The sequence below is a fragment of the Dermacentor silvarum genome, chromosome 11, assembly GCF_013339745.2.
Source record: "Dermacentor silvarum isolate Dsil-2018 chromosome 11, BIME_Dsil_1.4, whole genome shotgun sequence".
NCBI classification, from domain to species: domain Eukaryota; kingdom Metazoa; phylum Arthropoda; class Arachnida; order Ixodida; family Ixodidae; genus Dermacentor; species Dermacentor silvarum.
In genome coordinates, this window is record NC_051164.1 from 59,367,373 (window position 1) to 59,391,481 (window position 24,109).

A 24,109-nucleotide genomic window follows, 5' to 3' on the forward strand; every position below is an offset into this window, starting at 1 on the left:
TATAGTTTATTAGCAAGAGAATACCAGTAAATAGTTTATTTCTTCGCCAACAGGCTATGCGGCAATCAACACCCCCCCCCGTATGTGGGGCCCGAACAGAAAAAAAAATTTACTGACATTAACTATCCTTACATTATTTGAATTGGAAAGCATTACGTCTTCTGTAATATATACCCATTAAAGACTTCACTAATCTACCTTAATCTACCTCGCTCTAATTTGTTACAAAGTTTAATCTCCCTTATTCCACCTTACTGTTTTTGTACCGGCCTCAATCCACTTTAATCCAACCTAATCCAGCATGATCTAATTTGTACTAACCTTAATACACCTTAATCGACTTCCTTCCACCTTAATCCACTTTATTTCACCTTCATACATTTTATTATTCCTTAATTCACTGCACTCTACTTTGGTCACCAACTTTAATCTGCCATAATACACCTTGCACTAATTTGTAATATCAATCCACCTTAATCCACATTATTCCATATCTTACTGTAATTTGTACCAACCTTAATCCACTTTAATCTACCTTGCTCTTATTTTTAGAACATTAATTACCCATAATCACACCTAATTAACATTGTTATATCATTAACAATCGCGTGGGTATTACAAGTCACGTCACACAAGACGCTGATGATGTCACACTGACTTTTGGTACCACTCGAGGACAACGCCGCCTTTGCTGCCTCAAGAGACACATAATGCTTTCTCTCTAAGAGGCACTACATTATTAGTCCAATTTAAGCAACAAAACGACGGACACCGACCAAAATAAAAGCTAAAAAACTAATAAAAACTGAGTAAAAGACGTTTCGGCTTCGCTACGGAAGCCTTGTTCACAGGTTGTGAACAAGGCTTCCGTAGCGAAGCCGAAACATCTTTTACTCAGTTTTTATTAGTTTTTTAGCTTTTATTTTGGTCGGTGTCCGTCGTTTTGTTGCTTTATGTTTCATCCCGACCAGACGGGCTTCCGTCGAACCCTCGATTTCATTAGTCCAATTTAAAAGCAAGAAAATACCAATAGTTTATTTCTACGCCTACAGTAAACGCTACGATCAGCAAACCTCCCATTTTATTCCAAGTTTATGCGGCTGATAATACTACTATCCTTACTTTGTATACCTGTCCACTAATTTGCTATTGCATTCGATGCTTCACCTTTCGGGCGAAACTGCCACTTTTTATTTACTACAGGTCGGTGGGGGATCAAATCACTGCTTCTGCCACCGAATATCAAAACTAGATGCAGCACAGTGCAACGCCTGTCATAAAGCCCCTCCATCCACGCGCCACGGCCGCTTTTGCTGGTCGCGTATGGAGGGGATTTAGCCTGTCAAAGCTGTATGCAGCTGCGGTAGGGTCACAGAACACCTGTAGGGTCTCGGACACGCGCACCGCCGCATGTAGCCGCACAGTATGGTACGACTCGTGCAGGCATGCGCATAAACTCCGAAATTGCGCCGGGGATATCTCGGAGGCCACACCCAGCCACGCGGGCAGCTGCACAGTAGAAGTGAAAGCACTAATCTTTCGTACCGCCACGCCTAACTGTGCAACGCGGCTCACGCAGCCAGGCACGTCTATAAAAAGAGCGAGGTCAGTGGAGAAGTGCGATAACCTAACGCAGCTACGCGCAGTGGTAAGAAAGACCAGTGTTTCTCGAGAATGTATTCGTTATAACGAGGTTCGAGAGTAGTACTTGAAAACAAAAGTAACATTACTTGTAAGGGTGCTATAGCCTCCTGGAAGTAACACTGTTATAAGACACCTTTTTATTGTGCAAATTGAACAAGGGTATTTGTCAATTCCATGCCAAGTCGCTCAATTTTTTTTTGTGGCTATATCAATAAATTTGATTGAAACAAATTGCACTATCATAACAGTGCTCTGCTGTTTGCATTTCATTTGATTGTGATCCTACAGCTGCAGCGGAAAAAAGATTAGCACAAGTGGACAATGACCGGAGCAGGGAAATTGTGGTATGCGGCACTCTGCCAAATGTACCAAATGATTGATGTGTCAATGTGTCAAAGAGCCTGGCACTCTCGCTTTCGGTGTGCTAGGGCATGCCGCAGTTTATCTGATCGGGTGATTAGGCACTTGTGCTAATCTTTTTCCGTTGCAGCTGCAAATGTTAGTCATTGCATTAAAAGGACACCTTACCTCAGGAGCTCCTATGGCTAGATTAGAACAGCCTTTCATACATGTGTATCAGAGTAGCAAGCCTCTAGACTCCTCCTCTTCGAGTTAGTTACAAACGTGATCCCAGTACACTGTGTCCCGTGTTTTCATTCTGCCGCCAACTTTTAAAAAAGAAATTGTACTTACTGCTGCTTTGCTCACTCGGACATCACAAGATGGCATTTTTGGTTGGCATCCTCCAATACCCACTACGGTGACTCAGCAGCAATGGCATTTTGTTACTCAGCATGAGGTTGTGGGTTCCATTCTTGGTTGCAGCAACCAGTTTGAATGGGTGTGGAACCCCAAACCCCTCATGTACTTACATGTAGGCGTAAGTAAGTGCCATCCGAGGTGGTAAAAATTAATCCAGAAAGAACCACACAACGGTTAAATCCCATAATTTGATTAGATTTACAAAATAAAACCCTTGGCATTGGAAAATGTTCGTTTGACATGTTCATCCGGAGTTTTAGTATTCAAGAGGCAACAATGCCATTCAGCATCCCTACGGCAGCTTGCTTCTCCAATGACGAGGTGAGCACACAACTCTGATTTTTAGTTTTTTATGGACAATGCAGGCAAGAAAAGATGCCAAGTGCTTTATAACGGCATACAGATCAAGAAATGTGACCTTGCTGTAAAATTTGAGGGAAAACAAAGCAGCTCGAAGTCCAATATCTATTAACATTGTTAGAATAAATATGCATGCTGTATGCAAATAAGTGCATAATTTTTCACACACATTTATCTAGCTAACTTCATCTGCATTTGAAGAAATGTTTTTATAGCTAAAAACTTTGCGAAAATGCATTTTCATGGAGCCTCCAACACATCAGAATGTCTCCAGTGAAATGTGATGTAGTGCAGTCAACATGACAGCAAGAAAGGAGACAAGCTCAACTTGTGTAACGATAAGTCTTTGTATTTCACAAAAATGTGCCATTATAATCCTGAGTTTTACTGGTCAGATGTTGAATTCCATGGCCAGTTTGTGAAGTACGGCTAGCAATGCATTAGCAGCTCTCCTGCGCAGACCTTGGATCTAACAACTGCATTTACAAATGCGAGTTTTTGCACTGACTTCGGACAAGTTTACTTAAGTACTATACAACCTGATGTGGCTATGGAACTTCACTCAAGTGGCACACGTTTGACAAGGTAAAAGCTACACATGCAACGCAAGTCTCCTTCGGGGACTCGCCTAGGCAAGATACTCGCGTCCTACAGAACAAACCTAAGAAATGTACAGGCCTATATTACAAGTGTGATATCGCGACCTCTCGCGCACGGTCCTCACGGTCGGGCTGTGCCCTAAGCCCTTTTGGCCAACATTACAGTCACTTCGACGGCATAGTTCATGGCAGTAGGGTCTCGCATGGTCACTGGTCACAACTTCCTCGCTTCGGTCATCGGCGCCGGTGAGTAGTAGTTGCAGACACAGATGCACACACACACACACACACACTGCAATGACACGTACACACACACACACGAATGAAACGATGTCTTCGCACTCCTTGGCGAAAGTTCAGTGCACTTCACAAAAGTGGAAGCAGGGTCTGTCAACTGCGGACACTATCACAGCCGGTCCTTGTCTATTTTCTGTCCCTCAAGGTATATGGGAGGCACTTTGGCAGGCTTGAAAGACCTGGGAAAGAAATGACAGCGCACGACTCAGCAATGAAATCTACACTTGCCATTTACAGTGTAGACCGCTTATAACGTAAGTCACTGGAGTTGTGAATATCTGCACTATAAGCAATACCGCACTATAACCAAAACAACGATTTTCAAGCCCTGCACGTCTGCAAAACATGTAGACCAAGCAGTCGCGTGTATTTGAGAATCGAAGTGTGCGACTGGGAGTTTTGCATCAGTTTAAATTTACGAACGTTGAAAGGTTAATGTCCAAGTACCCATGATCTTCGCATAAAGCAGACAAAGTAATAATTTTTTTTTAAATGTCTCAGTTTCGCCCGAAAGGCGAAGCATCAATTGCGATAGCAAATTAGTAGAGAGCTATAAGGAGTAGGGATAGTAATTTTATCGGCTGCATAAACTTGACACATTCACTTACTAACTGAATTAACAAGCGTGGTGTCAACGCGCACAAGCAAACATGAATAGACTCGATGACCGCAGACAACCACTGTCAAAACGTGGGCGTGGGGAAACGCGGCCACCGCAGCGAGCAAAGGTTCGTGCGGTCTATCGCTTCAATGGAAACTGAGCGGTGTAGGCACAGCGCATACAAAGGTCAGAGCCGTATGGAGATCGCTTTCGAGATACGGTGCGCGCGACAACACCGACAGCCGGCACACGTGCGAACGCATTTGTTGGCAGAGTAGAAGCCACCCCCACACCCCTCCCTCCCTCCCTCCCGTGCTGCCTCCCCGCACTGCCTTCCCGCTTTGCTCCTTTCGCGTGGAAGATTGCGTCGCCAGTTCCCCTTGCGCCCGCTTGCAAGATATGCATTTGGTGCTGCAGCACAGCGTCGCCCCTCCCTCCCTCCCTCCCATACCCCCACGGCCTTTCGCGCAATGGAAGTCGCGTTTGCTCTCCGATGCACGTTCGCTCTCCGTGAAGGCGCGCGTCCCCCCCGCGTGCGCTTTCACTCGCACATACGGCGCGCGACGACGATTTTATCACCCTTGGACTCATGCTCCACGTCTCATGCTCCTCCTCCGCATCGCCCTCGTTGATTCCCTCTCCCAACGGTGGGCGCACCTCGTTGAGAAGCGTGCTCGCTACCGCCCTTGTCGGTGAGATTTTCCCGCGGAAGCCGCATTATAACCGTTACTTCGTCTCACGCGGCTGCACTGTAAGCGGTATGCGTTATATGGATTGCTATGGGAAAATTAACGGGAGTCTGAAAAGACCGTACTATATCCGGTCCTGCACTATAAGCGGTTACGTTATAAGTGGTCTATACTGTATTCGGCAAGTTTCATTGAGGTTGGTATGCCATTCTGGAATACTTGTGAAGCACAAACAAAATTATGACATAAGCACACGAACAGTACGGTGTGGTACATGAAAATAAAGACTATTGTTGGAAGTAGCACTGTTGTCTGTGCTCATGTGCTCTTCTACCTGTCCTACTACTACTTTTCCAAGAGGAGCACTGTTTTCACAAATACACTAGCGTCTGAACTTGAGCTTGCCGCAACATGTTTGTGATGGAAAACAGTGTTTTGAAAAATGGGACAAGAAAACCTGACGGATGCTGTGCTATGCAACTTGAAAATTTCAAAAAGACGTGGCAGCATGCTTTCCCTTGGCCTTGACTAGCAAAAAGATTGAATATCTGTGTGGTTCAGTGAAAGGACACGCTCATTACCATTTACCTCGAGGCCTCTCATGCTGGCATGACATGTTTTTGGTCTGTTGAATTGCTCTTAAATTATTTTAATTTCTTTCGCTCTGTCTTCTTGAAAGTACGTATATTGCATTCACACAATAAATGCTTGTGTTGGCAGTTAACGCCGTATCTTGTTAACGCTTCCCTTTTCCCATTTCTTGTGCTGTTTTACCGCTCGAAAAGACCTCGTGACAGGTGACGAAAAATGAACAGTTTAGCAAGGATTGCATACCAACACACACTGCAATTCCAGTGCTTATATAACTGCCCTCACGTACTGACTGAGTAGCACTTATTACTAGCAAAGAAATAACACTTACGAGTAGGTAGAGTTTGGCACGCCAACAATGAGCAAATGGTTCCCTTTCATAAATAGGCGCCACATACTCTGCAAAACAAAAATAGACGTAAGGTTGGGCAAGCTTGCATTTCGCACGTCATTACAGCAAAGAAAAAAAAATACATATATATATATATATATATATATATATATCTGTAAAGCTTGTTTACCTTGTGGTAACCCCTTGGGTCAAGGTCCCATATTTTGAAGCACTGCAAATCAATGAAGAAGCTTATATCAGTTTGAAATCGGCACTGCATATCAACTTTCAAAAAGGACATGCAGTTTGTTTCTATATTTGCTGATGCAGTATCCTGTGCCACAGAAGAGTTGGTGTCCAAGTCTGCACATTAGCTACGTCACCTAGCGCAGGCGTTTGCACGTGGTTCACATGTGTGAAAAGGATGTCCATCCAGCGTGTTGACAGCTCACACAACCTGAGCATTTTATTTCCCTTTCTTCTTCTCTCTCTGTTTTGCTCATGGCCCTGCTAATGCTCTGGCACCAATGACTAGCAGAAGATGTTGGTTCAATTTTTGCAAACTCATGCTGTCTGGCTTTAAGATACTTCTTTCATGCAAGCCATGTGTTGAAAGTGTAAAGAAGCACTTTTTGTTCGCATCATGGACTTGTAAAACCTGTTCCTGCGACACAGCTGTTGCTGTTAGCCGGCACCTAACGATTAATGGCTATGGTTAGCACACATGTGACGTTAATTGGTGCAAGATCAACGTGCTGCACCAACAAACAGTTCTTGCAGGCTCATCAAACTTGCATGCAAACGAAGTTAGCAAAGCAGAAACAGAATTCCAGTGACCCTGCACTGCTGAGTGAAACCACTGATTCACAGAGTGAAGATTGAAGCACAGCATGATCCATTGTTAAGGGGAGCACTTAATTACAATACTGACACCTTCTCAGATTAGACAAGAAGGCATCCTCAATGATCTTTTATCAAGTGATTTCTACCTAATGCATCTTATTGGCTGCCGCTTTTCTTAGGAATGTGAAGACTTCTTGAGGCTGCACAAGATTGAACACTAAGGGTATGCCAGTCAAGCCCTCGCCTGGCTTCAGCAGGCCTGCTTTTGTATTTTTATATTGTATCTAATAAATACCATCATCATTAAATTGGTGTTTTCTTTAAGAATTGGCTGTACTGTACATAAATGCTATCCTTAAATCCTCATGCCCATTGTTTATCACTAGGCTGCACTGTAGACAGCAAAAACTACAACATGTTTGGTGTTCAGTGGCTTCTGATTGCACATGAATGGTCAGCGCACCTTGGCAATTTGAAGCCACGTTGAGAAATCTCTGAGGCCATTGATCTTGAAGAACATGACGTAGACCTCCCCCTGCACAAAACACAAAGTGTATATGGGTGAGAGCATTCAGCATACTACATAATGTGATGCAGCACACAAAGCATAGCACTGAAAAGAAAGTGGCCAGAACAGACACTATACTCACAACTATAGGGAGCTTTAGTATAGCGGAAAACAGCAAACGCAAGGATTTAGCGTTAGCGTTAGCGTTGCGTGCTGCAAACTGCGCATGCGCAGAATGCAAACGTAGCCAGAACTCTTACGTACGTATGCTATTTCCGGAATATAGAATTCAACGCTAACGCACGCAACGGATTCTGTACGTAGGGCAAGATGGCGGCGCCTGTTGAAGCAAGAGCCGTCCACTTCGGATCTATCAAGTCGTCGGCCTGCACTGTTCGGCTCATTCGTTCCCCACTAATGCTCGTGTTTGCTTTAGATTTGTGTGATGATGCTTCAACAGCGGCGTACAGGTGACAAATGGGCGTTGTTTTCGATATACATTCTCGATTAGCGGCAGAGTAAGCTTAACGAGAGGGTTTGCTCATGTTTGCTGTATCCACCTCGAGATGGCGCCCAAGTGTATTTGCTTTCACAAGCGTTGGGCTTTGAGGCTCACGACGTCACGCCGTCCCTGGTGGTGGCGACAACCAAAGAGAGACTTCGACAGTGGTGGTGGCTGACCCGGCAGCCCGGCCTCGGAGACGCTAGAGACAAGAGTGCGGCAGACAGTGTCATTGGCACCCAGGGCGCCCAGTGATCCGCGCTTAAGTGTTGCCTCCTGTCATTATTATTATTTTTTTTTTGCTTTGACGTAACGACTAGGGTACAAAGCTTGCGTCCCCCCGATACAAAGGGGAAAGCCACATGATGATGATCATCATCTTTAGCGTTAGCGTTTTGCTCTGTTCCGCTATTCTAAAACACTACCTTGTACTGCACAGTGCAGCCTTTCTTTCCGTTAGCGTTGCGTTGCACGTTAACGCTAACGTAGGCGTCTTCCGCTATACTAAAACTCCCTTATGTGTCATTAAAAATAAAGAAAGAAAAAGAAAACATAAGAAGAAAAAAAAGCTGACTTGCATATTTATTCACCACTGTGCGACAGAAAATTGCACTTCATTAAAAAAAATACACCATTCTTGTTTATATAATTCAAGCTATATCACCTTTAGCGCTAGCTTTCCTAATATGACAATTGGCATTCCTGTACGTGGTGAGATCAATGGCTGGCTGGCTAATACTTGTTTCGTCATGACTGGTGACATGAAATGCCTCCATTATCCTTGTCAAGAGAACAGACTGATGGTCTAGTTGGTATAGTGCTGCACTTGACGTAATTACCTTGTCAGTTGATCCCTCTGGTTTGAAATTATCATGCTTTCACGGAATAGCAGTACTAGAGGCAACTACACTCAGAGCAATGCCCTTTTAGATGTGAATTAACATTATTCTGTAGTCACTATTTGTGTTCTGACAGACATGTACATTCAAAGCGAAGCTTTCTTTGTTTAGTTTGAACAGGTTTTGCTGTCACAGTAATGGGTCTGTGAACAGGGTATGTGTTGGTGCACGGCATCGATCATTTGGTCACATGAGTGACGAGGTCATCTCCACTGCGACAGATCTCATCTGCAAAAGTTTGCGGGATCTGCAATGCAGTTTTGCATTGCTCCACCACGCAATGCAGATCCCGCAAACTTTTGCGGCTGACTGTACTCAGCTGCCACAGAGGAATGTGCCTCAGTGGCATGTGTTACACAGGCACTCTGGGTTTCTGCATCTTGCAACATTACAGAGATGACTCCAAATGGAGCAGCCCATCAATCAGCAAAGAGTGACATAGCATGTCAAGCTGCTTTAGCTAAAAGACAAGATGCTCGAAGGCAACAAGAGGCGGCCAAGACTGTCAAACAAGAAGCTTTGCTTACTTTTACACAGCAACTGGTACGACTAATGTACATTAAATTGTATGACAGAGGCAAACAATATATACTACGAAAGCCCTGTGGCATGGCATACTGCGGCAGCAGCCAAGCCATGAGCGCTCTTACCTTTGTGTCGGGGATGAAATTCTCTTCACACGGACTTTTACTGTGGTCTAACACAATGGCTCGTCTCAGCAGGTCGTGGATCACCTGCTCATAGTTTTCCTTCTTGACACTGCACAAGTAATAAAAGGAGCAATGGCTGTAGTGAATTCCTTCGGTGTCGTTCAGAAGATACTGCATGATTGTAAACATACAGTGCACTTGGGTAAGGGTCAACTTTAGGACACAGAGCACATGACAAGGTGGCTCTCTCATCCTTTACTATTTATGCCTTTGAGCCTTGTGAAGGCAATGTTTAAAATCCACACACCAGAACTGATAACCAGGCTAGTTCATAATGATGCATTATGATAGTGTTACTATAAAACTATTATAATCGTATAAAGGCCTGTCTCAAGAATTCGTATGACCTCTCAGTAAAGCTCACACCGGTAGTAAAATTTGTAAACATGTTGGTAATTATGTCCACAACTCTGTTCACGCCTGTCACACACTGGAGATGATGGGCCTTTTATTAGACTTAAAACTGATAGGAGCACTTTCACATATCTGTAACACCATGTATTGCAGGTTGTTTCTATCTGAAATGACGGCATAAAATAATTTATACTGCATAAAAAAAAGAAATGAAAGCTTAAGGGGCTCTACTCAAAGTGAACCAATAGTATTCTGCAGCCAACCGCATCCTAGCTGTCAATGGTTTTTGCATTACACATAATAACCAAAATAATTCACAAATTAATATTTAACTAATCACTGACTTTGTTTTTATTAGCTGAGTAGCTAATAAAACATTTTAAGGAGCTTTGAGAAACATGCAAATAAATTCTCAAGCGAGCAAACATTTGTGTAGCCTTTTTTTTAGATCACAATAGTATGGTGGAAACAGTAGAGGTAAGTGTTGCTAGCCAGTACTTCACTTGAGGGGCTCAATTTTGTGTCTGTAAGAAAAGTTAAGAAGAATATTAGCTCACTGAAAATATTTCGTTTTAGCATATTTTAGCATTTCTGAATGCTTTCTACAATTTGATATCACAGTCATAAGTTATCAAGATGCCTAACTAGCCGACAGCTGATTAGCCCATTAAGTGTTAAGAAAGAACACTCAAAACTAGAATACTGAGCTCGTAGATGGTTCTGTAGACAGTTTCCCCTGCACTGGGACATTACATGAACATTCTACCATTGTCCTCTTCTTCATTGGAATGCCAAATAAGCATCCTAAATTGAACACGCAAAGCATTACAGCTTAAGTTTTACTGTGCCATGCTCTGTGCTGTGTTTTGTAATGATAGTGTTCCATGCTAAAGACAAGGCATTTTTCAATGCCTGCGTATAGTGAAGCCAAAACCAGTGGTCACTTGAAGAGCGCCACTTCCCCATTAGTTCGCCGGAGTATAAGGGCAGGGTTAGGGCCACATCGGCGATTTTGACCATGTCTACCTTCTTTCATTGCAGATCATGCTGAAGCTATGTGCTCGGAAGCGAGCACATAGCAACAGCAGTACCCAGTGCAAGTTGACCATGCTCTAGCAACAACAGGTATAAAATGGCGAGGAATGTGGTGACGCTGCAGGGGACCACTGGCTCTCATGCATTGCGGAGCAACTGGACAGGCATTGTAAACGTAGAGGCGGCTGCGGGCAAGGATTGGCCACCACACGCCTATACACTCCTGCTTGCCAGAACTTACAATGAGATCTGAGGAACTTCAGTGCAATCAATTATATATTCTTTTCTGGCTGCATCTAACACATGTTGTCATGTGTTACCACTATCACAGCTACAGATTTGAAAATGCTTGAAATGGCAAAATATATGCACATAAATTATTGCTGGGTAAAACTTTTCAAAATGTGCCCGTAGTGAGCATGATACTGCTCTTCGTTAGGTGCATATAGGCAAGGTCACTGCTGATGCGCTAAGACATTCCAAACATGTATGCAATGACTAAAGGGACCCTTAAGTGAAAAATAGTTTTACGCGTATTAGTAAATTAGCCTTTTATAACAAACACATACACACACGCACACACACACACACACAAGCCAGAAGTGATGGATTTCGATGGCGCACGCTTGAGCCTAGTTAAATACCTATCAGTAAGGAATGACTACGTTGTATTTTAAAACAGCCAAAACTTAGAAAGTTTCAAGGTGTTTTACTAGGCAACGACGACTCAAATATGAAAAAAATACTTCGAAATCCATTACGTCAAACTGACAGACCGTCACTTTAATTTCAGCACGAAATTCATAAAATGTAACTTTTACCTTCATTTTCTCTTCTACTAATCAATCTATTAATGTGAAATTAATGATAACAGAGTTTTGAAAGAATACTTGGTCAGTTTAAGCTTACTTATTGTTTCTCTTTAGTGTTCCTTTAAGGTAACCAGCATGCATGATAACATGCTTGCTATACATGATCTTTACATGAGTGAAAGAAGCGATCTGACCACAGGGGATAACTTTTCAGATAAAGCAAGAGTAAAAAACCTTCTCGTCAACATGTGTGGTGAAACAGCGCCTCCTCTACTCTGAGATGCCTGGCACGTCGGCCGCGCTCCTATTGTTCGTCCGGGACCGCTGTGTTTCTCCGGCTTTCCACGAGGTGGCGCTAACTTCTGACACTACGCACCGCTTGCTCCGCAATAGAAAGTCACTGCTCCAGTCCTTCTCCGAAGGTTTGCAGCGCTGAACTGTGAAAAAATTTTATGCTTCAAGATTTGCAAAGCTCAGCAGAGTGAAATTATGTAGTTTTGAAGATGAAACGAGAAAGTAAATGAAGTAAAATAAAAATAACTGTTTATTTACTGTAGCAGAAGTGCAGGCTAAATATTCTTTGCTAAAAGGGCATGTTGCAGATAACGCATTATCACAGAACGGTAATAATTGATTCAATATGAAAAAAGACAAAAAGCATGAATGCAAAGCAAGATCAAATATGGGTTCATGCACATAATGCTAAGGAAATTATGAACAAAGAAGAAAAAAGAATATGTAAACATTTTATGGCACGAATAAGTATGAGACTGTTTATGCATATTAGCAGCAGTCCCAGCTACGAAGAAAAATGCAAAAGATTTTTGACAGTTAATGGACGTGCAAAACAGGAAATGACTTTGCTATCACAAACAATTAAGGACCGGTAGGGAAATGAGGGGGTTCGTTATGCCATACATATGAAGGAAGCCAACAATTATTGAAAGCAAGGAATAGGGAAGAAAGGTTCCCCAATTCATAACACTGCATCACATTTTTTCATGCCTGCAGTCCGATGAAATCACTTCACTAAACAAACAAACAACATCAAAGTCTACAGTTATTATATGCAGTTTCAATATAGATGTTATTAGATACAGATATCGGCTTCATGAATTTTTTTCATATGAGCTAGCTGTACAAAAGCCTCCCGTGGTCATCGTTGCAGCTTTCACATTTCAACACAGGCAAGACTGCGATTACACTCACGCTACGCTACAAACACTGCTCCATAGGTTTCAGGAGAGATTTTCGGTTTGATAGCATTCCACATATTTCTTCAGACCACAAAGAACTAATGAGTTCTACTCAGTAGCGTACCCAGGATCTCTGCCAGAGGGGGGGGGGGGGTTGACAGTTTGCCAATACCATCTGAATAGCACTAATTTCAATTTCTTCACGGGAAATTGTAAAAAAATGCGCTTTTTGTGAGTGTGCAGACGATTGCGCGTCTTACATCTTAGTTGCAGTACTCAAATGCGCAAGGAAAGAAAAGGGGTTAAACAAAAGAGGGGGGATAAGTCGGCCTCAGGGGGGGGGGGTTACAACCCCCGAACCCCCCCCCCCCCCCCCGTCGGTGCGCCACTGGTTCTACTGTCGGGTAGTAGAGGCCACCGGTCCCTATCTTGGTGGGATATCAACCCATCCATAGCAGAGTTTCTCTTTGCCTTCTTAACTAAAGCCACACAGTTCTCACACGCAATTTTTTCACTAACTACGCGAGATATACAAGACAGAAAAGCCAGGGAGTTTCTTGCACTGGCTTGACATGCAAAAAGGCACGCAGCAATACCGTGTGGCTGGGCTTCAACTGCGGTTATTAAGCCGAGAAATGAAGCGGCAAGACACACGATAAATAGTAGCACGTCGGGTGCCGAGAAAAACTAAGACCTATAACGTTAATCCTGACTCCGAATGGGCTACCACCGAGACTGCGTGGGCACTAGCGGTGCCGGTGGGGCGCACGATAGTGTCAGAACACAGCACCGCTGCGCGGCAGCGGCGCGCGTAAACAGGAGAGGGTTGAGCGGGGGCTTCGGCGCTGACGTGCCAGGCATCCTAGTAAAGGAGGCGTTGGGTGAAATGTATGCAAAGTGCTTCATGGCCACGAACTGACAATGACCACTACTGGCATCCACAGAAACTCAGTTTTGAGCTAGCAAGTTGCAGTAACACATGAAGCTAAAATTAATGAATGAGTAATGGTTCAAAGCTAGCCCATAACTAGGGATCCAAATGCACTTGCAACAACTTCGGCTGTAGTAACATAAATGATATGACAATAGGCTGAAACTCAGCTGAAGCAAACCTACAGTAGTCCAGTGATAAATGGATTACCTAACCAACAATAAAGTCATTATTATTAAAACGTTTCTTCATTTTTATCAAAAAGAAGTGGCTGATATGCTCAATGGGACATACATCTGTGAGCAAGAATATACGGACAACAGTTGCACTAAAAAAAATTTATTTAGTCACAAATTCAGACACATAAATTAAAATTCACGAGTGCACTGAAAAGTTCACAATGCCAAGTTTGAGGCGCAGCCCTCAGTTTCAAGTTACATGTATAGGCAGTGAAAACAAGTGGTTTTACTGTGAAATCCCTGGTCCATATACTTTTGCTGACGGATGTACATTTATGCATAAGGAACTAGTCCACAAGCCTTTATTCCTTATCTTTATGCCAGTGGCAGATGCTCAACTATTTCACCGAGGCTGTGGTGGGAAAAGGAGCACTCAGGGACCCTTGCAAACCTTTACAGGGTCCCCTTTCGAGATGAGAACCCATATAAAGAACCGAGAGCCAGGTCATGGTACAGGTGGCTGAAATATGCGCGCTGCATTGCTTACCTGTCGATCTCCTTTAGCTGAACAGCAGGCTGGGTGTTGAAGGCGTGCTTCTTGAAGTAGACATCTTGAAAGTAGGAGTTATGTTCAGCCCTGACGATCCAAAGTGGCATAATGCATTCACGGCCTTTACGAACGTCCGGCAGGCGCATCCACATGTCCCAGTCCCAGAGCTTTTCGTGTACGCATGCAAAGTGAAAGCATGTGGGCATGAGCAAAACAAGCTGGAGGAAATCTCTAGCAGGTGCTCTGCCAAATCAAGGCACCGCTAACAGAATTAAAAAAACTGCTGCAGTCTGTTGGTAATGTATGGAAATGTGACAGCATTTCAGGCAGAGCTGCTAACTAAAACCTGATTTGGTAAAGTTAATTTAACCGTATTAAGAAAAGAAAAGAAAGATAAAATGTGTTGAATGTCAGGAGTAGGTTTTTGATTCCTGCCTTCAGCTATTCTTTATTAACAAAAATGACCAAAACTTGGAAAAGATCGAAAAAAATAAAGCATCAAGTTTGCAACTCTAACTCTACAATAAAAATTTACATTGCACTACTGCATGAAATGCTTTGAATGAGAGATCCAAAGACATACAGTGGGGCTCTGAGAAATGCAGCTAATTTGTGAATATTAGCATAGGTCGGCACGCTCACTCACGAGTACACTGACTCGACACTCATTTCACAGGCATGAGATAAAGTGTTAGTCAGTGACGAATGGTGCAAGTGGACGTGAGTATGAACAGGAGAGAGTGCCATTTAACGACAGTACAAGCGAAAGTCAGCGACGTGACTGCTGGCAAGTATGAGTGAATGTGAGTATGTATGTGAGTGAGTGCCGGTGTGTAGAAGTGATGTTAGCGTGAGTAGCTGCCGGTAAGTGTGAATGGGGGAGACTATGAATGTGAGTGAGTGAATATAAGTGGGCACGCGTAGGAATGTGAGCAGGTGCCGACGAGTGTGAGCGACTGCATAGGTTGCGAAAATATTGGTGAGTGAGTATTCGCCTATCTTGCCAGCCTAAGGTGAAGTATTAATACAATGACTTCAAGTAGGCCACTGAGCCACCACGGTGGATTTTTGTACATTTTCATCCTTGCTGCAAGTGAGTTGCTTACTTTTTTTGTGTGTGTCTGAAAAATTGCGAGTGTCAGTCGATGACGCGAGCGCCTACCTTTTCAGGAGTAGGCCACCTTGGCTCCAGTTCTTCCTTGTACAGGCTACGCTTGAGGATCCATCCAAAACCAGGCAGTCTCCACTCTGTACAGCTGTGCCGGGTCCTCACTTGTGTGCTCGTAACCCTGGAGCACAGCAGGCGAGCAAAGACGAAGCATTAAAGAGCTCGGCTTAGAACACCTGCAGTTGTGCTCATTTACTTTAAACTTCCTAACCTCATCATCCCACCTGACTTTCTGCCGTCCTCGACTGCGCTTCCCTTCTCTTGGTATCCATTCTGTAACCCTAATGGTCCACCGGTTATCCATCCTACGCATTACATGGCCTGCCCAGCTCCATTTCTTCCGCTTAATGTCACTAGCAGCCGCTCTACCATCTGAGCTAACCAGGCGGCTAGCAGATGGCAGGGCGAAGTCGGATTTGTCGACAACTCGAAGCAAAGGCAAGTATATGATGTAATAGTTCAGCGGAAATCCGCTAGGTGGAGATAAGTAATTAAAGAGAAACTGAGACATCCACCCAAATGTAGCAATTCGCTACTATGGAAACCCAACCGGGTTCCTCGAAAGAAAACCTCGCAGTTGAAGAAAAATTCGTCCTGGTCCGGGACTCGAACCCGGGACCACCGCCTTTCCGGGGCAGCCGCTCTACCATCTGAGCTAACCAGGCGGCTAGCAGATGGCAGGGCGAAGTCGAATTTGTCGACAACTCGAAGCAAAGGCAAGTATATGATGTAATAGTTCAGCGGAAATCCGCTAGGTGGAGATAAGTAATTAAAGAGAAACTGAGACATCCACCCAAATGTAGCAATTCGCTACTATGGAAACCCAACCGGGTTCCTCGAAAGAAAACCTCGCAGTTGAAGACTAGAATATCGTCTACCCCCGTTTGTTCTCTGATCCACACCGCTCTCTTCCTGTCTCTTAACGTTACTCCTCTCCTAAGATTTTTCGTTCCATTGCTCTTTGTGCGGTCCTTAACTTGTTCTCGAGCTTCTTTGTTAACCTCCAAGTTTCTGCCCCGTATGTTAGCACCGGTAGAATGCAATGATTGTACACTTTTCTTTTCAACGACAGTGGTAAGCTCCCAGTCAGGATTTGGCAATGCCTGCCGTATGCACTCCAACCTAATTTTATTCTTCTGTAAATTTCTTTCTCATGATCAGGGTCCCCTGTGAGTAATTGACCTAGATAAACATATTCCTTTACAGATTCTAGAGGCTGACTGGCGATCCTGAATTCTTGTTCCCTTGCCAGGCTATTGAACATTATCTTTGTCTTCTGCATATTCATCTTCAACCCAATTCTTGTACTTTCTCGATGAAGGTCCTCAATCATTTGTTGTAATTCCTCTCCATTGTTGCTCAATAGGACAATGTCATCTGCAAACCGAAGATTGCCGAGATATTCGCCATCGATCCTCACTCCTAATCCTTCCCAGTCTAAGAGCTTGAATACTTCTTCTAAGCATGCAGTGAATAGCATTGGAGAGATTGTGTCTCCTTGCCTGACCCCTTTCTTGATAGGTATCTTTCTACTTTTCTTGCGGAGAACCAAGGTAGCTGTGGAATCCTTGTAGATATTTGCCAAGATATTCACGTATGCCTCCTCCACTCCTTGATTACGCAATGCCTCTATGACTGCTGATATCTCTACTGAATCGAATGCCTTTTCATAATCTATGAAAGCCATATAGAGAGGTTGATTGTACTCCGCAGATTTCGCGATTACCTGATTAATGGCATGGATATGGTCCATCGTAGAATATCCCTTCCTGAAGCCAGCCTGTTCTCTTGGTTGACTGAAGTCAACCAAGGTTAGGAAATTCGCAGGCGCAAGTTGGAATACGCTAGCGCAAGACAGGGGTAATTGGAGATCGCAGGGAGAGGCCTTCGTCCTGCAGTGGACATAAATATAGGCTGATGATGATGATGATGACTTTAAACTTCACTGAAAACCACCAGCAGGCTGCTGTTTAACTGGTAACTTCTGAGTGAAGCAATGCATTAAATTTGTATTCACAATACTGCGGCCATGATACCGGGTACCTTACTGTGGCAATGCCCTACGTTGCACGAGAGCAGCGAGTCTCCCTCTACGGAGGCGGACTGGAACTATCTTCTCACTAGCCAAGACAAAAGAGACCAGCTTAGGGCCATCCAGAGGGCCCGCGACATGGCCGTGGAGTTTAACCTCCCCGTCCCGTCGTGGGAGTGGCCCACCGGTGTCACCCCCTAACGGGGGTCGAGCGCCGCCTCCGGATAATAATAAAGTTCTTTGCCTGCCTACCTGCCTTAGACTGTCACCAGGAAAAATATTTTCCAATTGCGAAAAATTCAAACGTTTCTTTTTTCTCCTTTATTACTGCTTCAGCAAGTTTGTTTACATGTCTTTATTTACAAAGAATGTCTGGATACTGCTGTTAAAAGATTTCTTTTACATTACTGTTTCCCCATTTTACACCTATTAGATATTGAACTGCAATGATGCGATGCAGTTTAGTACTGTCATAAGCAAAATAAACAGACCAAGTGCATTCATTCAGGATCGTTGTGCAAGTGCCCAAAATGCCTTACCTGGTCATTCCAAGCAGAAATGCAGTAAATGGAGTCGTCCTCTTCTATCAGCCTCAGTGTTTGACTAAAGTAGCTAAAAAAAAAAAGAAAACACAGGGACTTCGTTCAGAGTCTGCGGAACTTAATACTGCTAGTACTGTTCCTTCAATATGCATAGCCATATTATTTTCCAGGCAAATTGCTTTTGTGAATAAGCCACCGGGAACCAGAAGACTGTCTGAAGCATACCTGAAGAAGTCTGGCGAAACATCCAGATCCTCTTCTATTACAATGGCATACTGAGCATCCTGAAGCATAGAGGAAAAAAAAAGTGAATTAGGAGCGTTAGACAGCACGAGGCCTGCTTTAGATAAACAGCTACAAAACATCATGTGCTCTGCATAACTGTATCAAGAGGCAATACACAATGCATAAAACTGCTAAAACAAATATCAATGCTTTGCCTTTTAACTAAATGTAAATGCTTTATTAGTATACAGTTTTAATAGAGCATTTCCCTTTACGTGAACACACACACAAAATAGCTATGGTCACGCTATACATGTGCTGTCGATGAGACTTTTAGTAAAGCATTCTGCATGGCGAACCGATCACCAACACCAAATGCTGTGGGACCAGCTGGTATATAGAAATCAAAGCACTTTCACAGCAACAGCGATGCCATTGTTAGGCCTGGCAGCATCAGAACAGATGGCTGATATCAATAATGACAACAAACCATGACCAATATTTAGTCCTCGAAGGGATATGATATTAAGAGGAAGCCTTGGTTCGAGGCCAACTTCAATGCTGCCTTTTCAAATACATGTGAAATGCAGAAATGCTTTTCTGAAATAAACCTTGGACCAATTTTATTGAAATTTGTTGCATTTTAGAGAGAATGTAAAATCTTAGTGACCGTTGGAAGTGGAATTTTGATTTAGGGTTTGAAAAATTGCTGAACAGAAGAACCTCAATATAACGAATTATCGAGTATAACAAAGTAAACCTGTAATGTTTCTTGCCGATATCAGCATGCAACAAATATAAGCTTATGACATATTAACGGAATATAATGGCGTAATGAAGGTATGTTCATGTTGAATGTGACTTCATTGTAACAAGGTTTAACAGTGCCTTCAGCACAAGCTAGAATTCACAGCAACTCATAATTTTGTATTTCATTTCTTTACTCTACATTCCAGCTAGGTTTTATGTTGTATGGAGGAACCAAATAGCGCCTCAGTGCAGTTTCTATGCCATCTATGTTAACATTCTTGGTAGCTACTTACGGGAAAGAGGTTGAAGGTTGCAGTGAGACTAGCCTTGTAATGTTGAGATATCCGAGCATTCTTCATGCCTATTGGCGTGTGCTGTAAGAACACGGAACATAGCAGCATCATGAAAACAGCTACAACATAGAGTCTAATACCTGTGCCAAGTGGGCACAAAAATAAAATTGAGTTAACTGCTGAATGCTTCTTAATGTAGAATGTCATTTACACAGTGCCACATAATTATCCTTAATGGCATTAATGCCATTAACAACTTATTTTACCGTTGAACGAGTACAGTTGCACATGAAAGGGAATTTCTGAAGTAAACTGATATAGTTTAACATAAAATATGCCTATTATTGTTTTAGTGTCATTTTTTTAATGTTTATCCATAAACATTTTTTTCAATGTTATCATGATTGTCAAACTTGCTGCATTCACTGCAGCTATTGTGATTGCAACATTTAATGACATCAAAAGTGTTTGCGTCTAGCAGCCAATTCATATGTAATCGAAACTTGAGGTACTAGACATTGATTGGCATTTACCCTACTTGTGGGGAAGGGGTATAATACTGTATAAAAATGCAATTGAAACTGTAATTGTTTCCTGCAGTATACTGTATGAACAATCGCAAGAAAAAGAAAACACCCCACTCACCTGTATTCCCCTAATGTTGAACAGCTTCGTGACTTCCAGTGGTTCCTGCAAATAAGTTTTTCACCCAAATGAAAATGTGAAACTGACGTTGATTCTTTGAATGGATGGCCCACCACTTAGTAACAGTCTAAACATTGACAGAATGCAACAAAGTAACGCGATAACCTCCTAGATTAGCTGTTGGTTGATAAAGTTGGTTATGAAAGGTTAGTCAGAACACTTTCCTAAAACCAAATTTTTGACATTTAAAAGGAGAGGTGCAAATCATCAACACCAACAGAAAAATATCATGCACGCAAGATCACCTAAATCTATGTAGACAACAGAGCTTTGAATTTGAGGTGAACAAACCATCAGTACAGATAGAGCACTATCTGCAGTTACATAAGATTTTTGCACATCGCTGCACATATCAGCACACAATTTTTGTCTATTAACTTAAATTACACCCAGCTACATCGGCAATCGAGTCAAGCTATGATGCCACACATACAGGTCATTTTAAAAAAATACTGATCAAAATAAAATTCAAAAACTTTGCATTTCTGGCATGTAACCATAAACCTAGCAACCAATTTTTTTTGCTATTGTTTTCACTCAATGCTGCTGCAACACAAGGTATACAAGTCTCCTTTTATCCCTTTCCATACCATAAGAAATCAGTGAAATTTAATCGACAGGACGGATGTTCTTTCCATGTCACGTTCACCATGGCCAACGATATGCAACAAAAATCGAACATGCAAAATTCCACCGAACAAAACACTTGCAACTAGTATCTGGCTTCAAAGAGTACTGACGTGACATTTTCAAGTTATTGTTATTATTTATTTTTGCATTAAACGAAGGTCAGAACCTTCTAAACCCTAGAAAACATACTAGCAAGTGTTGGAACACCCTCAATAATTTACTACAATATACTTGTTTCTGCAAACAAGCTTCTGGCAAATGCAGCCAGAAGAAATGTGCACAGCACGCTTGTTAATTTTTTCACGAGCAACGTCATACAGTGCCTTCATGCTACACGACATCATTAAGTTTACCTCTGTGTCATAACATCACAATAATGACCATGACACCAGGTCTGGTACTTGGAGATTAACCATAGTATCAAATTAAAATTTCTTCTGTTTACCAACCCTCATATTTTCCAACTGTCATATTTAACGTGGGAGAAGCGTATGATAGTGGTTATACGACATCGAAAATATGTGTCATTACACCTTGAGCAAACTGGAAGCCAAATGACGAGTCCAGGGTGTCGGCAACTTCCTGTGGGGTGTTTGAACTGATGCCGATCTGAGCTCATCACAGACTGCACTGGGAACAAATAATCGCATGTAGAACTGATTGTTGTAACAAGAAGGTCAAAGCCTAAACTACATGAGACAGACAATGTGTTCATATGCTCGTGAGCACAGCTGTGTGAGAAATTGTCAGAGTGTAAGCTTGCAGTGTTCAACACATCACAAGAAGCAAATTACAAAGTGTGTTGCTCATTTTTCGTCCAAGTAATGTTACGGTGATAAACACACTACAGGATAAGCATAGATCATGGCCATACCTCAAAGTACCCATCAATAAATACTGTGATCATTCTGGGATTCACCCCATGAGCTGACAGCAGTGACCGAAGCATCCTGCAATGCAATGAGACGGCAAATGAGAAAAAAAAAAAAAAAAGAACAAGCCAAACTGCAATGTATAACACTCATGAGAGCATGCGAAACATGCTTGAAATTGGAGTTGCTTGGTACCAAAGTAAGAAAGCAGCAATAAACTGCCCAAAAGTAGCCTGAAATGTAGCCAAGAAAGTAACCAAACTGCAACTAAACAATTTGGTCACTCGTACTCTGCACCAATAATTTTAGGTCGTGAGGTGCCCTTCGACAGTCCCGAAATCAAGACAACAGCTATTAACATTAGCTTTATAATGTGAATTATACAGAGTAGCCCATGGTGTTTGGCTTCTATAATGCAAAACATGACTGTTTATTTATTCATTTATAAATGTTATTCCTGTTTATGAAAATTATAACATTACACCCTAATTTATAGGAGTAATGAAGTGCTTGCTCTCACTTTTAAATGTAGCCAAGAGGTAATCAATCGCTAGAGTACTAGCCAACACTTCTGTAGATGAGAAGCTCCTAGAGTAGCCGATTTGGTGCAAAGTGGTCAAATACATAAACCCTGCTTCAGAGTATGGCTTTGCAATGAGGGTACTGACCTGTACAAGTAGTGCGGCCTATTACTGGCAACGATGGCCACTGGTACGTCCTTTACCCTGTTGTTGGGGACCTGGACACGGCAGAAGGTAAACAATTGGTGAGATAAAAACAGAAAAATGCATTCAAGTAAGGTGAAGGCAAACACACATGGCATGATGGTTAGTTGTTCTGATCACATCTTTACACTCATACTCACTTTTGCAACACAATTAATCAAGAAGTGTAACCTTTTACTCTGCTGGCTATACACTGCACTTTTGTTATGCAACCAGCCAGTCATATGATAATAGTACCAATGTTCTGCTGTCGTGAATGGCTGGAAACAGGCCGATGACTGTAGACAAGCATAAAACAACAGAACTAGTCACAACATGAAGAGGCACTGCCAGTGAAATTCCTTATTATGGCAGTGCTGCAGTTGGAATGTGGACAGCCTTAAATCAAGCAACTGCAGAACACAGCCGTGTCATCGTGTAAACCAAACCTGTAGTAGGCGTGTACACCAGCACAGTAAAAGGTTACAATTCTTGATTAATTGTGTTGCAAAAGTGAATATGACTGGTAAGATGTGATCAGAATAACTAACCATCATGACATGATGTCGGCAGAACACATTGCGACTACATGAGCACATAGCTTGCACTGCGGCATGTCGTCAGCTGCTGAGCTGGGTGCTGGCGGCTTTGCCAAAGGGCTTTTCGTCAGCCGGATGATGTTGCCACGCAGCATTTCCTCAAGTTGTTGCCTTATAGCTTCACGTCCTCACTTCGAAACTCGGTAAGAGTTCTTGCGGAGTGGTCGAGCGCAGGCGCGGATCCAGGGGTGATGTCCGGATGTCCTGACCCCCCCCCCCGCCCTCAGATTTCTGCATGGCCCCTCCCTCGCTGACAGGGTGATGGCCCTGTCACGAAAAATATGGCCACCAGCATTCTTCAAAAGTAGTTTTCGTGAGTGCCAATGGTAGCAGCCATGTAGAAGTAAAGCTAGCTTGCTCACAAGCTTAGCTGTTTTCCATGGGGGTGTGGTGTCGCGAAGTTGCCGTAGTTATTTTTTCTCCTGAACACCTTGGACCTCCTGGGGCCGGCCGTGCCTTACTCGTCCCGTCGGCGGCGTCGAGAAAATGAGGGGACGTCCCTGTTGTGAAGCACGCCGATGTCTGCGCGAGCGCCTTCGCACCTGATTAACTTGGTCACCTTCGGAGTGTCATTGGTTGCCTCTAAAGGCTCATTCACACTAGGCCGACACGGCACCGACTTTGGTCTGCTGACTTGGCGACAGCGTTTTCCATGCTTTAAACCATTGCCCACAATGTTTTCCGTCCTGTAAACTGCTGTCGCCAACAGTCAGCAGACCATAATCCGTGTGTCGGCCTAGTGTGAATGAGACTTTACAGTTATACCTGGAAAGCCAGGGGTGCGGCGTAGCGCGTTCACACTGGAGAGAAAAAAAAAAAAAAAAGCATCGATTGCGATAGCAGATTAGTGGACAGCTGTACTAACTACAGATAGCAGTAGCTTTATCGGCCCTGTGAGCTAGTAAACATATGCACACCAACTAAATTAACAAGCATGGTGTCACGCGCGCACAAGCAAACGCATCTCACTCGATGACGGCGGAAAGTCGCTGACAAAACGCTGGAGTGAGCTGGCGCAGCAGCAGCAGCAAGCGAATTGAGCTTCGTGCCGCCATCAATGCGATCTCAGCCGCAAAAACACATAGAGGGCGGACTCTGCCCCCACAGCAGATGCCTTTCAAGATACAGCTATGGTAATACAGCCGCGCAGAACATGCCCCCCCTTGCCTCGGAGACCTCCATCCCGGCGGGAGCGC

At 43.3% G+C, this 24,109-nt stretch overlaps 1 protein-coding gene and 1 non-coding gene across 2 annotated transcripts; both read right to left on the reverse strand.

Annotated features, from left to right (window-relative positions):
• Positions 1-3,094: 3,094 nt before the first annotated feature.
• LOC119432399 (protein O-linked-mannose beta-1,2-N-acetylglucosaminyltransferase 1-like) lies at positions 3,095-22,570 on the reverse strand. Its single transcript, XM_037699567.2, is given in 14 exon segments — positions 3,095-3,841; positions 5,875-5,942; positions 6,065-6,106; positions 7,181-7,252; positions 9,277-9,385; positions 14,391-14,560; positions 15,556-15,631; positions 15,633-15,682; positions 18,133-18,205; positions 18,361-18,419; positions 19,404-19,484; positions 20,049-20,093; positions 21,613-21,688; positions 22,279-22,570. Coding segments are annotated over 14 exon segments (1,146 nt in total). The 5' UTR covers positions 22,434-22,570; the 3' UTR covers positions 3,095-3,771.
• Positions 16,152-16,226, reverse strand: Trnas-gga (transfer RNA serine (anticodon GGA)). The gene has a single exon. It is a non-coding gene; the product is annotated as a tRNA-Ser (tRNA).
• Positions 22,571-24,109: the final 1,539 nt, after the last annotated feature.